Source organism: Battus philenor, unplaced genomic scaffold, assembly GCF_028537555.1.
Source record: "Battus philenor isolate CCGP_79_NKW_IND1 unplaced genomic scaffold, ilBatPhil1.0.hap1 SCAF_19, whole genome shotgun sequence".
NCBI classification, from domain to species: domain Eukaryota; kingdom Metazoa; phylum Arthropoda; class Insecta; order Lepidoptera; family Papilionidae; genus Battus; species Battus philenor.
In genome coordinates this window covers 194,933-210,952 of record NW_027181681.1, presented here as the reverse complement: position 1 = coordinate 210,952, position 16,020 = coordinate 194,933, and the positions used below count along the sequence as shown (strand labels likewise).

Genomic DNA, 16,020 nt, shown 5'->3' with positions numbered 1-16,020 from the left:
AGTACATTCAATTAAAATATTCTTTAATATATGACCATCTTAAAGTGTTTAATGCGTTGAGTAATAAATAATGTCGGATGATTGTACAGACGCAGAATTGTACAAGACGTAGTCGCCCGCGCCCTTAACACGAATATGGCCGCCGGCGCACTCACCGCGCCGCTGCGCCCGCGCACGAACGCGTCCCCGCGCACATTAGCCGAAACACTGTTCGCGCCAAATCACGCGCAGATTATAAAACTGCGACACGTATTTCTTTAATAATTCAATGCAGAATTAAAATTAATGCAACTATTTCATCTCACTTTTTATTTATAATATTACGAATTAAATAATATGCTTAGTAACATTGGGTAATGTGTTTAAAATACATCGTAATTTTTTCAATCGGACTTTGAAATTGTTTTGAATAAACGGTGGAGGTGTCATGATCAAAAATGAAGTGGTTGGCGCTGCTGTCGCTGATCGTGGCGAACGTGGTGAAGGTGCCGACGCCGGTGGTGAAGACCAGCAGTGGTCTGGTGAGGGGCCGTGTGAGTGACAACGGCCTCTTCTACCAGTACTTCGGCATACCCTACGGCTATGTATCTGAAGAGAACAGGTTCAAGGTACGACGAATGATACATTTACTGATAAGACTACAGAATTATATATATTATATATATAATTTTGGATAGAATTAACATTCCGAACCTGGCAATAGGCTGTGTATAAATACAAATTTAAATTTACGTTATATAAACATGGTCACTTTTGGAAGATGCTTAGCGAAGCCTTTTCGAAAGAATTAATATTTGCTTCATTGTTTCACTTAAAGTATTGTTTTTTGAAGTCTGAAAAGACGCGAAAGCGCTGGTCACCGACATGACTTCTGTAAAAAACTGACTACAGCGGCCCCTGGTACAATTTTATATTGTTGCTTGGTAAAAAATATGATTTAAATAATGATAACTTATAAAAAGTATAATGGGCACGTAGTTAGTGTGTATCCAAAAACAAAAACATACATTTACATACGTACACGTGTTTTTATACATATTATTAATAGATAAAATCTATAATTTTAATTACTTTGGAATTTAAAATAAGTATAAAATATTCATAAATATGCTTCATACTCGACCATATATTAAATTAAAAATGTAACCTTTGATACCCATTATTAATATGTTATAACTTTTCACATCAACACTAATAATGGTCATTAAATAAAATTACATTTTGACATAGCGGACCAAGTTCAAAGGTCGGTATACCTCAAGAACTGCCTCAGGAATGACCATGACATAGGCACGTCCAACGCCTCGGCCCACGGAAACTGCAAACCACTCGAAACGACAACAAAGCAAAAACCAACAGCGATTTAATCTGTTGACAACCGGCTTTGTTTCATATTTTTTTGTTGTTAAGCGAGACTTCTACTACTCTATAACAACCTGAATCTTCACAGAGTAATACAACTTGTTCGTCAGCATTTAAAACACCATCAGTTTTTAGAACCCTGTGGAAAAGTCTATACAACGACTCCCATTCACTGAGCAGTGACCGCGACTAGTGATCACACGATTTGAGAATCATGCACTTTAAAAAAGAATTTTAAATAGCGCTTATGGCTATTTTTATCACATTGGTCTTCCCTTAAGACGTTCAATAGGATCGTTTGGAAGCGGCCTGCGACAAGCGTTGTCCGACGGCTTTAACAAAGTCGTGTCTCCATCTTGTAGCGTTTCCGTACCCAGTTTTGCACTCCAGAACCTCAAAGGTCCAGTGATCGTCTGTTCTGCGCGTCATGCGGTATGCCATTTGATATTTCAGCTTTCCAATTCGCTGGACTGATGAATTCTATCTAATAACTAATTTCAAAGGCTCTGTTTGGGGCTCATTTCAGGTCGTTGTTTTAGTGATTTGAAAAAGGTTATGTTTCCTTTGATTAGTTTTCCATATCAACTATGTGCTATTTACGATTTCGTTTGTTCACCTAATTTGCATTTATGTCTATTTATTTTTTATTACATCATTACTTGTGGCACATTTTGTGCCCTTATCCTTAAACCTTATTCTATCTAAATTCCATATTATAATTATTATTCTTGTGATATTAAAGTCTTTCGCGTATTTTATGACTTGTCCTTAATTTTTATCTATCTTATTCCTACTTTTCATTTAGTGTTTTCACTCCGCCAAGCTACTGGATGCCAATGCCAAGGCCAAGGCAAACGTATCATCGATGAACTGTCCACAATGTAGCTCGAGGATTTCAGCTTGTGCTATAAATGTATTTTTTAATCGATATTTATCACAAAAAGTACACAAATAGTCGCTGTGGATAATAATACGGGAAAAAATAATAAATGAATACACCGATTATTTACTGTCATTGTTTTTTTCTCGACGAATCTTTTTTCTCAGAGACTCTTTAAGTTCCGATATTAATGACATTATACACAGCTCTCTTCTGCAATACTAAAATTATATTTATATATAAAAATGTAAGCATCCAACATCCAGGTTCGAGGGTGTCCGAAACGAAACAAGGCTTCGTCGATTGCTATTGTTACATCATTTCATTAATTTGTACATAGTATTGCAGAGTCATTGTATTAAATCCACTCACCTTTGCGTTCGTGTCATCATTTTCTAGTTTATAAAGTCTGCGTACTAATTTGATAGCGTGCGTAATGATCTCTATCCGGCCTCTACAGCTGCAGAAGTGCATGATATGTGAGACAGTTAAGATTTTCCATTATGCTCTCACTGTATTTTATACTCAGCTGCTCGTTAAATAGAGGTAAAATTTGCACAACCGGCAGCTCATGAACCTGACAGCATTCCGAACAACTCGCAATCAACTTACCGAGTCGCTGAGACCGGGCGCAACTAACAAATAGTTAAACGAATGCCCGCGCCAACCAAAGACAATGAGTTTAAATATTTATTCATCGATATCGCGGAAAGTACTTCTCGAATGTTCTATTTTATTATAACTTTACTCCTTAGGCAGGCAGAAGAAGGAACAGGAAAGAATGGAGAGATTTCTCAATCCGGTGTAACTATTGTATGTAGCAGCGCGAGCGCAGGCCCCGGGGAGCGCTCCGACCTTGCTAAGGTTTTAGACCAAGCGCCCTCTGCGCCCCCTGCGCCCCCTGCGCCCCCTGCGCCCTCTGCGCCCTCTGTGCCGTGCCTACTCGAACCCGCGAAATCTGGAAGTGTTACGTGGGCAGTTGTGTACATCGGGTTTAAAAAATAAAAATTAAATATTGTTCAGTGATTTAAATCGAGTATTAATTCTAATTTTAATTCCACCGCTACTTTTAGTTAATTGTGTGACTCGTTTGTGCGGCGTGGTCTGTTAAAAAAGAAGCGTCCAGAAACCTATTAAATGTGATGCTACTGCTGCAAGGCCCCAGCTTGATCCGAAGAGTCTTCAACAAAAGAGGTTTCTTCTAGTGTGATCATTTTTAAATAATTCACTAACAATGAATTATTTAAACTAATATCACTTGTATACAATGTAAGTGTAACACCATGTGTATCTGAATAGAAACTAAAAACAAATTGTGCTCCCGTATGACAACAACATTCAAGTTAAAATCAAGTTGTAGCAATTTATTACCATGATTTATTATTACTTTAAATCTTCGATACCAGGATGTTAAACCGGAAAGATTTAAAAAAGTAAACTATACGTGGACGGCAAAAAAGTCGATGATCATAGAAACTAATATTTTTATTTTGACTACTGTATAAAATTAATTCATTATTTATATATTCTGTTATTTATTATCTCTTCTCTGATACGATCTTACCTATTTTTGGGTAAAATATTAGCCGAGACTACTTTTAAAGATTTCATTATTATTATTTTTTTATTTAAAATGGCAGTGAGTCTTCAGACCTCATAGCGCGTGCTTAACTATCGACAATCAACTACAAATAATTATAATTTTATTAGAAAAATATCGAAAGCTTTTCAGTTTAGGCCTTTATTCAAGCGGAGCTATTTACATATATGAGTACGTAGTAATGTATGTCGTACATGAACACATGTTTCTCTCGTGGAACACGGAATGGGCGATGTATCCCCGTGATCTTTCTCTCCAACGGTTGTAAAGCAAATAGTGTGCCAAATTGGAATCCGTCGGGACCTGGAATCATGACGATCAGCAATGTAATGTTGGATGAATTTGATACACCAGTCGTTCAGTTTAGTCACCTTGTCCGGGATATACCTTTAAGTTCAGATTGGGAAATTATAATTCTTTCTCTCTGAAAATTACTTGCAATTCCGTGGCTCTCTAAGGTGTCTTAAACTTAGTTACCATAAAGGTCTGCGCCCTCCGCGCTCTAACGCGGTAAAGCTGCAAAAAGCCTTCGCCAGTGACATTATAATCCAAACAACTGTTAATAACACAAAATGCAGCGGAATATTCAAACTTCATTCTGAGGCCGATACACACTCTCGATTGAATAGGACAGAAATAACGTCCACGCCGAAAAAGACTGTCGAGAAATATGAAAAGAGATTCAATTATACAAGATAAAAGCGTTGCCGGAGTTTTTCTTCACAAATTCTTCCTCGACACAAAGCAAAGTGGTAGCAATAGCAACGGACCAAGTCGAAGTCCAGTTTCCTCGGACACCCTTAAAGTAACGATCCGCACCAAGATTACCGAGAGAGCTCTCGAACTAAGTTACGTCTCCTTCCCGCCCTGCCCTCTCGTGCCCTCACATTCTGTAAATGTCAAATAACAAAATAAAAAAATCTTTCATATTCGACTCATAGTCTTCGTTCCACGTGTTTGTGTCGAGTCAATACATAATTAATGTCATCCCGTGACCTAATGGAACTATCATAATTGGTTATAGGCGAGGATCTAGACCTTTGAGGTTGCGATGAGAGGTCAAACATACCACATTCTAATCCAACCAGACTCGCGCACACATCATCATGTGTCAGCCGATAGCCGCTCTCTTGATCCCGCCATCGTTCAGCCCGCATGCAGCGCGCCGCCTGGTGGGGGGGGCGGCTCTACACTCGCCGCGTGCACCGGCTCGTGGTCACCACTCGATAACCTTTCGGCCGCCACTGTGCGCGCGTAGCTTAAGTAAATTAACAACTATTTTCGTACACTTTTATGACGACACTAAAAACTTTTGGAGCTACAATAAATATGGCGCGCATCATTTTTCTTCCGTTTCGCGATTAATTATTAATGTTATGTTAATTAACGACGAAAATACAAATAAACGCGACGCAGAGGTTTCACGGTCATCGCGCGCGTCGCGCTGGACGAACATTCTTGAAACATAATATTTGACGCGGCCGGTTCCTGTTTTTATTGCTGTTACTTTGTAACTCGTATAAACTTAAGCTTATAATGAAATTGAATTTAAAATTTCATTAATAGTTATACATACAACGACGAGTAGAAGACTGAGCCTTACGTTCGCAGGTCGCAGGTTCGATACCCGGGATACAATTGTAGTTCACACGTTTGTGCATTAATTACATAGGATTACCTCTGCTCACAAACAAGCTTCTAGAAGGTTGGCAGCGTTCTCTGTCTACCAGATTACGTAGTAGTGATTATGGTATATCCCCCTATACATATATTTGTAGAAGATCTATACCTTGTAGTGGGTGTCAATGGGCAGAAACGACGGTCAATGGATTGTAAATGAAATAGTCACACTGCCTCAGCGATCGATATTGCCATTTGTGGAAACAACAAGAAATACATACGAACGTAATATGTTCGTCCGCAGTAACATTGATTGTCAACACTTAACATATTTTATGTAAATTTTACTAAAGTTACTACCTACTCTATATAATTCTTACACGTTTTAATTCCAACGACTAAACCAAGCGATATAATAGTTGAGTGTGTGTCAACTTGTTCATTCATACGGTTGACTGTTTTGTCAGCGCATAATATCAACCCCAAGGCCCTTTGAGTCCATTAATTAGATACACACCTGTTGTATAATTAGTTATAAACAAAACTCGAAGGCAAAATGTGGTTAAATACGTTTATTACGTTCAAAGAATTGATATTTATTTGACCAAATCAAAAATGTTTTTTTTTTATCTAGTAATATTTAATGGAATCAGGCGTTACCTCGCGGAAGGCCATCCTAAATAAGAAAAGGACCAATATTTAGCCACTTCCGTACATACAGTGGTAGTCGTGCAATAAAATGCACTGCCCGCCAGCCCGCTGATAAATGCGTATGCGGCAAACAATGCGAAACACACAACCGCCACCGCCAAATTACTCAACACTAAACGTGGCTAAATATTGTTTCTTTTCTTACTTTATCTAGTAACAATTGAAGTTTGGAGCCTTTCGAATAACAGCCGGCCTCGTCGGAACCAAGGTTGGCCCGTGTATCACAAGGGTCGCCGACTTCCGATCATTCTAGAAAGATTCGTTACAGGAGCTCCTTCTTGTCCCAGGACTAACTCTTTCCGAAAATGTGTCTTCGTAAATGGTAGTAATATTAACAAGATAATGGCATCGATGTAAGTCTAAGAATTGCTGCTCGGAAGCGGCAGTGGACAGAGCACGTCGCTCGTTACACCGCGGCCCGTTGGGAACGAATAGTTCTCAAATGGCCACCGAGAGCCAGTAGAGGTGGCGTGGGTACTCTTCCACTAGGGGGACCGATGATTAAACTGAGAAGACCAGAAGTCGCTCGATGCGGGCAGCGCAAGTTTTATCATCACGGTGATCTTCAGGGAAGGTCTACACCTAACAGTGGGCGTCGATCGCTGAAAAGAAGAAAAACAACAATAACATCCCAATCGAAGGTCGGCCCTTTCGGGCATCATTGTGTCGGAACACTAAACGAGTGTAACAGGGCGCTTGAACCTAACTCCTCCATAAAACTTTCGTCTGGGCGATCTATAACCTCAAAGTTTTAGGCTTAACACCCTCCTGAACTTGCCCTCCCGAATCCTCGACGTCGTCTACAAATGCTTGGCCAGCACCATACTAAGTAAAAAAATAATTAAAACTTAATTTCAATAAGCAAAAATTTATTGGGATTCGTTATTTACGTTTATGATTCAAATATTAATTCTTTTTAAGTTTTTTTTTTTAATCCTTCTTCCAACGCGCCGCTTGATTGCTTGTGCAGAAAAAGTAACAAATGTGTTCAATGACCCTAAAAAAATCCTGCGTCATGTGCCATTGTACTGTCGTCGACTTCATTTACATTAAAACAAAATAACTTTTTTGTGAAAAGTACCATTTAATGCGTTGTCTTTTTTTAAAACGAACATATTAAGTATACACAGTAAATATAGACTACAATAGAGACTCTTCCTATAGGTAGCTTTATTGTTTAAGCGACGCGAAGTGACAGTTGCCATGTTATCGGGTGTCGAAGTTCGCGGACCAATTGAAAGCGGCCTCCGCCCTGCGTCTTCTGCCCTTAACAAGGTCATTTTAGGCTGTGTTTGACGGGCCAGGCTCTGTATTTCATAAACTTAAAGCACCAAAGGCGATATATGCTACGCGATATGTGACCTGCGTAATAAAATTTTAACTTGACTATTCGGTAACGCAATAACAAAATATAATATGTTTCTCGTGTAGTTTGTGCGTACACCGGTAAATTAAAAATAAAATACAGTAATTATACGGGCCTCTAGTGTCAAACAAACACGATTTCTTACCCAACGCGGAGAGCAGGGGCAACGTGCCCACTTGTGAACGTAGGCAGGTTTCAGAGCAATTCATTACACTTGTAGTGAGTTCAAGCGCTGACCATTATATCTACAAAACATAAATCGTCCTTGCGCAAGACAGGCCACAGCGCATTCATATCGCCTCCAGCACGAAGCGGAGCGCTGTTGTTTATACGAGTATATTAAGATCATCATTGTCGTTACGCGTTACGGTGCGTTTTAATGGACGAAACCGCAAAAGATATAATATTATCTGTTTGTGGTCCGGTGTAGATCACAAACTACGCCGCCGGGTCAAAGGGTCAAGGCTAATATAAAGATGCAAGTTAAACACTGAAGCTAGCAAACGACTTAAAACAGAGAACTTTTCCAAATTACATCCGCATGCAAAACATTTTAACCATTACATAAACAGACCATTTAAACAACAGGTAATTTAAACAATTTAATTAATACATTATACACCCATTATCTTAATTATTATACATGTTATATCTTAACGAGCGGTCGTATACATTAAGGCTTGAAATCTTCTGACGTTATTTATTATTAAAAATGTATGCAGAAAAATATTTTATAACAAAATGAAAAACGTGAAAAACACGAAGATTTTAACATCGAATAATTTTTTTTATTAGGCCTAAAGTTCCGCATTCCAGCCGAAATAGCCTTCATAATTTGGGCGAGTATTAAAAAACTTTTCTTGCAAACGTTGCGCAACTTCTTAACCATTCTAGAATCTACGTTTTCACGCTGATCTTGACTGTCCGTCTCCCAAATGCGCACTGACCGAAGCAGAATAAAGTTGGAGGTTCGGTGATGCATACGATGTCTTTTTATGGGTACACTTGAAAAATCCTTTATTGTAGTGTTCCTTAGGAGGATCTGTAACTATTTATGTTTGATTTCCTTAACCGCACGCACCGCGTCTTTGGTATTTTTGGTCTTAAAATAATAGGTTGTCAAATATCTCCCTTCCGCTTTTTTGCTCTTTATTCAATGCTTTATAAAAAGTGTTACAGTGATCGGATTTAGTTCAAATATGCGCCGTTTTGTTCGATAATTTGTTTCCATCTAGACGGCAACTTCATAATACCTCCCTCGTAGAAGCCCCCCTCCTTATTTGCGAAGAACTCGGACAGCCACTTTTCACAAACCTCTTTTGAGTTCAACTTTACACCACCAAGGGCGTTCGCCATGGACAGGAACAGGTAGTAATCACTTGGCGCTATGTCCGGGCTATATGGTGGATGTGATAAAACCTCCCATCCGAGCTCCCGTAGCTTCTGACGAGTCATCAACGAAGTGTGTGGTCTGGCGTTGTCCTGGTGGAACACTACACCCTTCCTGTTGGCCAATTCTGGACGCTTCTGGTCGATCGCCTGCTTCAAGCGGTCCAGTTGTTCGCAGTAGATGGTAAAATTAAGCGTCTGGCCATATGGGAGCAGCTCATAGTGGATGATTCCCTTCCAATCCCACCAAACACACAGCAAAACCTTCCTGGCCGTCAATCCCGGCTTAACCACTGTTTGGGACGATTCACCGGCCTTCGACCACGATTGTTTTCGCTTGATATTGTCGTATGTGATCCATTTTTCATCGCCAGTCACCATCGGCTTCAAGAATGGGTCGAGTTCGTTCCGTTTCAGCAGCATATCGCAGGCGTTGATTCGGTCCAGAAGGTTTTTTTGCGTCAAATCATGCGGCACCCAAACATCAAGCTTTTTTTGTATCCAGCCTTCTGCAGATGGTTTAAAATGGTTTGGTGACTAACTCCCATCTCCTGGGCGATGTCACGAGATGCCACATGCCGGTCTAACTCGATGTAGTCCATGATTTGATCGGTATTTGTCGTCACAGGTCTTCCGCCGGCTGGCTTATCCATGGTGTCGTTTTCGCCGGCTCTGAATCGTCGAAACCATTCCTCCGCGGTTCGAAGTGATAGAGTACCATCCCCCAAAACACCATTAATCTCACGGAACGTTTCTCTAGCGAATTTGCCTTTAACGAAGGAAAACTTTAAAATAGCGCGAATATCGGCGTTAGTGAACTCCATGTTTACACGTCTATAACTGTTGAACGCAATATCCAAACTAATCATGCATAGCGTCGTTTTGTAGGTTATGTCAAGACCTTTCAATTTATGTATAGTATTGCCAGATACGAGCTCTGTAGCGCTTTGTACATAGCCGCGAAATTCAAAAGACAAAAAGGCGGAAGGGAGATATTTGACAACCTATTATATCAGTTTTCTAACGGTTTTCTTTCACATTTCGTGAGCAATTGTGTTAAATAATCTACGGGCTGCCGGGAATCGAGCACGTGACCTGCGACCTTTACTTGGGCCACCAAAATAAAATCGTATTCATTTCATTAAAAAAATAGTTCGAACGATTTTTAACTGACAACGCTTCTTTTGTATCAGTAGACGTGATTCTTGGCTGCCTTTATTGCGGGCTGTTCTCGGATGAGAGCTCGTTCGGGACTCACGTCATTTTATTAGGAGATTTTTAGTATAGGGCAGTTCCATTCTGTTTTCTATTTAATTCGGCTGATCTGGTGTTTTTATTGTGCACATATGTGGCACGCACAGGTTTATCGCGTTGTAGGGAGAAAGGCCAAGTACGGTGGACGAGGTTGCCGACCCGTGTATTAAGTTTTGGGAAACCACCTCGCATACATCTCCACAGACTAGATTTCTCTCCCTTAAACAAATGTTAAATGCTCCTATCATAGTTGTTTTAAAAGCCCATTTCAGAGTAGAAAATTAAATGAATAAATATCAGAAATGCGACCGCAACAGTGCTTGTTTTTTTTTTAAGACGGAGTTTATCTGTGTCCAGACAGCCTCTGTACCGCACGAATCTCTCGCTTGACCTCCAGCGCCGCGTCGTGCTAAATTACTGCGCCGTAAAATACGAGTATCATTGTCATTGGTAGGTAGTTGCAGCGATCGCGAATGACGTCACAGAGTTAAAAGGTTCAAGGTGAGAAGTAATATTTGCCGGTTGCGACGACTTTCGCAACGCAATTAGAGAGCAATGCAACTGAACTACTTGGCGGGTACATACATACGGACGCAGTTGAAAAAACAATCGATTTTTGTATTATTTATTGTAATAAATTTGAATATAATAATCGCTGCAGATGGTGTTTTGTTCGACTGGTAATTAGCACTAACGCAATGTCCTAACCTGTCACCGTTTGACAGACTACATATTATATATATTAATATAGCATACTCTGAGCCTAATTCTTCATTTCAGTCTTCCATCTTACCTTTACTAATTCACATCATTACACTTTACATTATGAAATCGAATATTGTTCTATAATAGAGCTATGAGAATTCCAACCACGTCCTGGTCTAAGCAGACCTCACCACAACTTAGCGGGTTTTTCTTGTGATCACATTACTGCAGGCTGGCGGCGACGAGCCGCGAGCAGGCACGCCGTCATGCAAGCATGCGCATACGCATATACACTTAAGGCTAGTATGTGATTATGGCATAATTACCTTAAAACACCTGCAATTATTAAAGTACAAAAATTATTTAAATTATTTTTTTATGTACAATTAAGAAAATTAATGGTAGTTATTTATAATAGGTTATTATTAACAAAACCATTTCGCGTCATTGTTATTCTTTTGAGTGAACAAGGATTAAGTAAAATAGAGCGTCTACAAGTTGCTTATTTACTCTGTTTCAGGCTCCTCTGCCCCCATTGAAATGGAAGGGGGTCTTCGAGGCCATCGACGAGAACATCCGCTGCCCGCAGCGCATGGTAGGATCTGTGGTGGTGGGAGACGAGGACTGTCTGCGGCTTAACGTGTACACGCCGGTAGCGCGGACCGCCGGCGTCCTGCTGCCCGTAATGGTCTACATCCACGGCGGTTGCTTCTTCGAAGGCACAGGCACCGCCTTTCTCTACGGCGCTGACTACTTCATGGAGCACGGCGTCGTGTTCGTCGGAATCAACTATAGACTCAACGTCGAAGGGTATCTTTGCTTGGGCATCGAGGAGGCGCCTGGCAACGCTGGACTTAAAGACCAAGTGGCCGCACTCAGGTGGATACAGGAAAATATCAAAGGTTTCGGCGGAAACCCCGACAGCGTTACGTTGTTCGGGGAAAGTGCCGGTGCTGTATCAAGCTCTTACCTGATCTCGTCTCCAGCTGCGAAGGGTTTGTTCCATAAAGTGATCCTGCAGAGCGGATCTTCCCTGGCTCCATGGGCCATGCAGCACGATCCCATAAAGACTGCCAGTAACCTTGCCAGAGAATTCGGACACGAGACTGTCGACCCGCACGAGTTGTACCAAATTCTGTCCCAAAGATCACCCGAGGAACTGATACTGGCTATCAGAAATCCGCAGCACAAGAATTACATCACGGCAGAAACCCTTTTCGTGCCTTGCATTGAGAAACCTATAGCTGGCGTTGAACCCATCATCACCGAACACCCTGCAGACATCATCAGCTCCGGCAACTACACGCAGGTGCCTATGATAATCGGGTACAACGATAACGAAGGCATTTACTTCGTAGCGAAAGACTTCGGGCGCAGGGTGGAGGAGGTGGACCCGCGCGAACTATTAACGCCTGACCTGGAGTTCCCCGGTGATGAGAAGCGCAACGCGACGGCGCAGCAATTGGGTGAGTACTACTTCTCCAAGAAGGAAGACCTGGTGATGGACGTGGTGCAGCTGTACTCGGACCTTCACTTCAAGTTCCCGTGCGTGTTGGAATCGGAGCTGTACCTGCGCACGTCGCGGCGACCCATCTACTTCTACGTGTTCAAGTACAGCGGCTACATCAACATGCCGAAGCTGGTGTCGCTGTTCGGCGGGCGACGCGGCGCCTCGCACGCCGACGAGCTCTTCTACATGTTCAAGCCGTCGTCCATCCCGCTGCCGCAGCGCTACCTGGAAAGCGCCATGATCCGACAGATCGTCACGCTGTGGACCAACTTCGCCAAGTACGGGTAAGTCGAAATTTGGGTCCGCTTATAACCTTCCACCACATGTAATCAGGTACTGTTTCAACAGTAGCGTCAGACCGATCCTTTTTCTTCCAATTTTCGTTTTTTCGTCTTTTCCCTATTGTCTACTCAACTGAGTAGATCAATATCAAACAATAGCGCGAGGCTATTGTCTGCCAACACCTTTAATCGAATCTATTCGAATTCAATCGGTACCCGGAAAGTGTACACCATCACCAAAACTGCAATTTTCTCATGTAAACATAGCGATGAATTAGAAACACGATCTTCAGAGAACATAGAACGACCAGAGACAAGGAGAGAGAAAAATTTCAAGGGAATGGTATTACCCAGCACGTTCAGCTATTGCAGCGCATACACGTCAACTCATCACATTCGATATTTCTAATGGCGGCCTTACACGTACACAACCGTCGTGAGTGTGTATGTGTGTATATGTGCACTATCAACGACAATAAAACTTCTAATGTTTTTTAAGTTTTTAACACGAATCAGCAATTCAAAGAGGCCAGATCTGGGTCAGCAAAACATATCTTTTGTATTTTGGATCAATTTGTAAGTAAACTCGGAAATAATGTTCTAACCATTCAATGTATTGTTATATCAAATTCCTCTTGACTTTACTAAATCTTTATGTAATTTTTTCACAAACCGGCGCAGCTGGGCAGATTTACCTTATAAACGATAAAAAAATTCTTTCATCACCTTTACCCTGTAACATTAGTTTGCAAAGTTCTCCCAAACGTCTAATGGAGTTCCTGGAATTTCTACCTGAGTGACGAAAGAGCTTATCCATTCCACAAACAAAATTGATTGATTGTTGAAATCAATAATCAGAGCTAACATTCTGTGCAGAGATTTAGGCTAATCATCGTTCTGCCATCTTAAAGTTGCTGAATATGTAAATATAGAGGGACAAACAGCTTTGAAGAAGTAACGATACAACTAATTCCAAAGTGGCGCGTGCTGAACTACGCTTTCTTTTAAAGCTTTTGTGAATAATTCAAAGATTATAGGTATTGTGATTGCCCACGAAAGGTAAAACGAAATCGTTCATGGCACAGACGCGGCGCTCGCCTATCGCTAGGACTCTGCCCTGAGATAACGCAAATGTCCGAATTGGAGCACGATGCAAGCGCAAATAACACTGTAGATAGCTCGTCTGTTAATTTGATCGAAATGTGTCGCTCTGTATCGCCGGCACAGAACTGGAGGGTTGCGTATCTTCGTAAGGATCTTCATCATTAGCATCCAACTGCATCTGCTGGTGAATATCAATGAATGTGGCGTGTGGCCTAAAGAAGGTGTACAAGAAGAACATATATTCATCCAACGAGGTGATGGACTCCCTAAGTAGAAGTCCTTACTCTGGGAAGAATATGAGAGGAGAGAAACAACCCGTAACTGAAACATACCCAGGCCGAAATATTTTGCTCACTTTCTTTACACGCGTACAGCAAACTAGATGTTGTTGTACATTTAAATGATACTACTGCTTTGTGAACCTAAGTAAAAAAAGTGAACGTGGTTCTGATCCGCGCCGTTCAGATGCTGGTTTGAAACCATCAGTTATGGCGAGGGAGTACACCCGAGCATGAAGTAATTGCAAACGCGGCTATTCTAAGAGTTTTCTATCCGAACTGCCGTTACTTACATGAGCCACACGTATCGTGAGAGTTAAGAAAGAGTCTGTATATAAATTTAACAATTTTTTTTATAAGGTTCTAATCCGATAATTCTGTTCATACAGGGATCCGACGCCATTGTCGTCAGATATTCTCCCGGTACGGTGGCGCTCCAGTAGCGGTTGGAACCCCACGGCCCTGGTCATTGACAGCGCGGTCAGTACTGGCCCCATGTGGGACGAGGACTCCGTGCGTCTTTGGAACGAAACCTACACCAAGTACCGCCGGAAATCGTTCGGACACTACGGACTAGTGCTGGGCGCGGGGGCCGAGAGTTATCGCTAATGTTCACATATTGGTGGAGAGCGCCATCTAGTTACAAACGAACGAAACATTGCAGTGCATTTCAAGCGCCATCTGTGGAGCGTTAAAAGACTTTCTGACATGTGTAGCTGTTGTTTACACGCCGCCGCGAAGTAAGAAGGATGCAGGTGTCACATAATTTCCGATCAAAGGGTGAGAGTTTTTGGTGTTATGAACTAAGTTTGTTTATATTTCTCTACAGGGTAAATCATAAAGCAAATTGGGCAGCAAATAATAATTTGTTACGGGATAACATCTGACGAATTTAAATATTGTGAGTAAATAAAATGTAATGGTCTACAATTAGTAGCAATATTCAAATAATATCACAACTTAGTATAAACGTTTGTGTTTTATGGTTTAACACTGGGCGTTAATTGCTTCACACAAAGACAGAGAGTGCCATGTTTTATTTGTTGCCTAATTTGTTCTTACCAAGTGAATTCCAAAGCGAATGTGGGCAAGTTAGGTTTGCAAGGTGATAGCGTCTAGTCCTTTACACGTAAGTAATGCGCAGGTGGCGGGGGCCAAGGGAAGGGGGGGTGTAAATATTTATGTGATAGTTAAACATTAAATCATAAAAATATATGTTTCGTTTTATTGCTTTTCTGTCATTACAGGCCTGCTACAAAAATAAAAAAATACAATATTATATACAACTAAGTCGAGGTCCTAAGCCAAGGTCCTCTCTCTGGTACCTTTAGGACAGGTTACTACATTTGGCGCGGTGGTTTCCTTATGCGGTAATAAAGTAGTATTCCTGGGGAAACTCTCTCAGGAATGCTACCACCATGTAAGATCGACCAGTGGACATAATCCCTTTTATAAATAAGGACTCTACTCTGATGTACTTTGATTTAGTCTAGTGACGATTTTTAAGGTACAATAATCATAAGACAAAATGTATAAGTTTTGAGCACGGAAGAAGCTCGGAAATCTGCAAATTAAAATTAAATTAAAAAAATTAAAATACACTCTGCTCGCACAATTTCCTCCTAACCTGATCCGAAGGTTGACCACGGCAACGCCTTTACATATCATTAATATGTAAAGGAATTCGCAGTAGTGAAGATCGCTTTTGTTCAATTTTATTTACAGCGCTATTGTCTCACATCGCTAGATTTTGTCACAGCAGACTGTTGTGACATTTGGTAAAACAATATCAACTGGAGGTTAAACTGAGAAGATTTGATTGTAAATTAAAATGAACGAACATAAAACTTAAAATAAAGCCTCTACATGTTGTTTCTTTTGTTTGTTTAGGTAAGTAACCATGTTGCCAAACAAGATAATTTTAGTGATTATGTGTTGTAGCAGATAATAACTTTGTTTT

At 40.9% G+C, this 16,020-nt stretch overlaps 1 protein-coding gene across 1 annotated transcript; it reads left to right on the top strand.

Moving 5' to 3' along the window:
* The first annotated feature begins 280 nt into the window (after positions 1-280).
* LOC137921480 (esterase FE4-like) lies at positions 281-15,216 on the top strand. The gene is made up of 3 exons (XM_068764254.1): positions 281-608; positions 11,408-12,681; positions 14,450-15,216. The coding sequence occupies exons 1-3, from the start codon at positions 438-440 to the stop codon at positions 14,667-14,669; spliced, it is 1,665 nt and encodes a 554-aa protein (XP_068620355.1). The 5' UTR covers positions 281-437; the 3' UTR covers positions 14,670-15,216.
* Positions 15,217-16,020: the final 804 nt, after the last annotated feature.

Bases quoted from the DNA above. Each gene is read 5' to 3' on its own strand.
- LOC137921480 (XM_068764254.1), top strand. From the start codon at position 438: ATGAAGTGGTTGGCGCTGCTGTCGCTGATCGTGGCGAACGTGGTGAAG. The intron at 609-11,407 runs GTACGACGAATG...ACTCTGTTTCAG, and splicing joins CTGAAGAGAACAGGTTCAAG to GCTCCTCTGCCCCCATTGAA. The intron at 12,682-14,449 runs GTAAGTCGAAAT...CTGTTCATACAG, and splicing joins ACCAACTTCGCCAAGTACGG to GGATCCGACGCCATTGTCGT.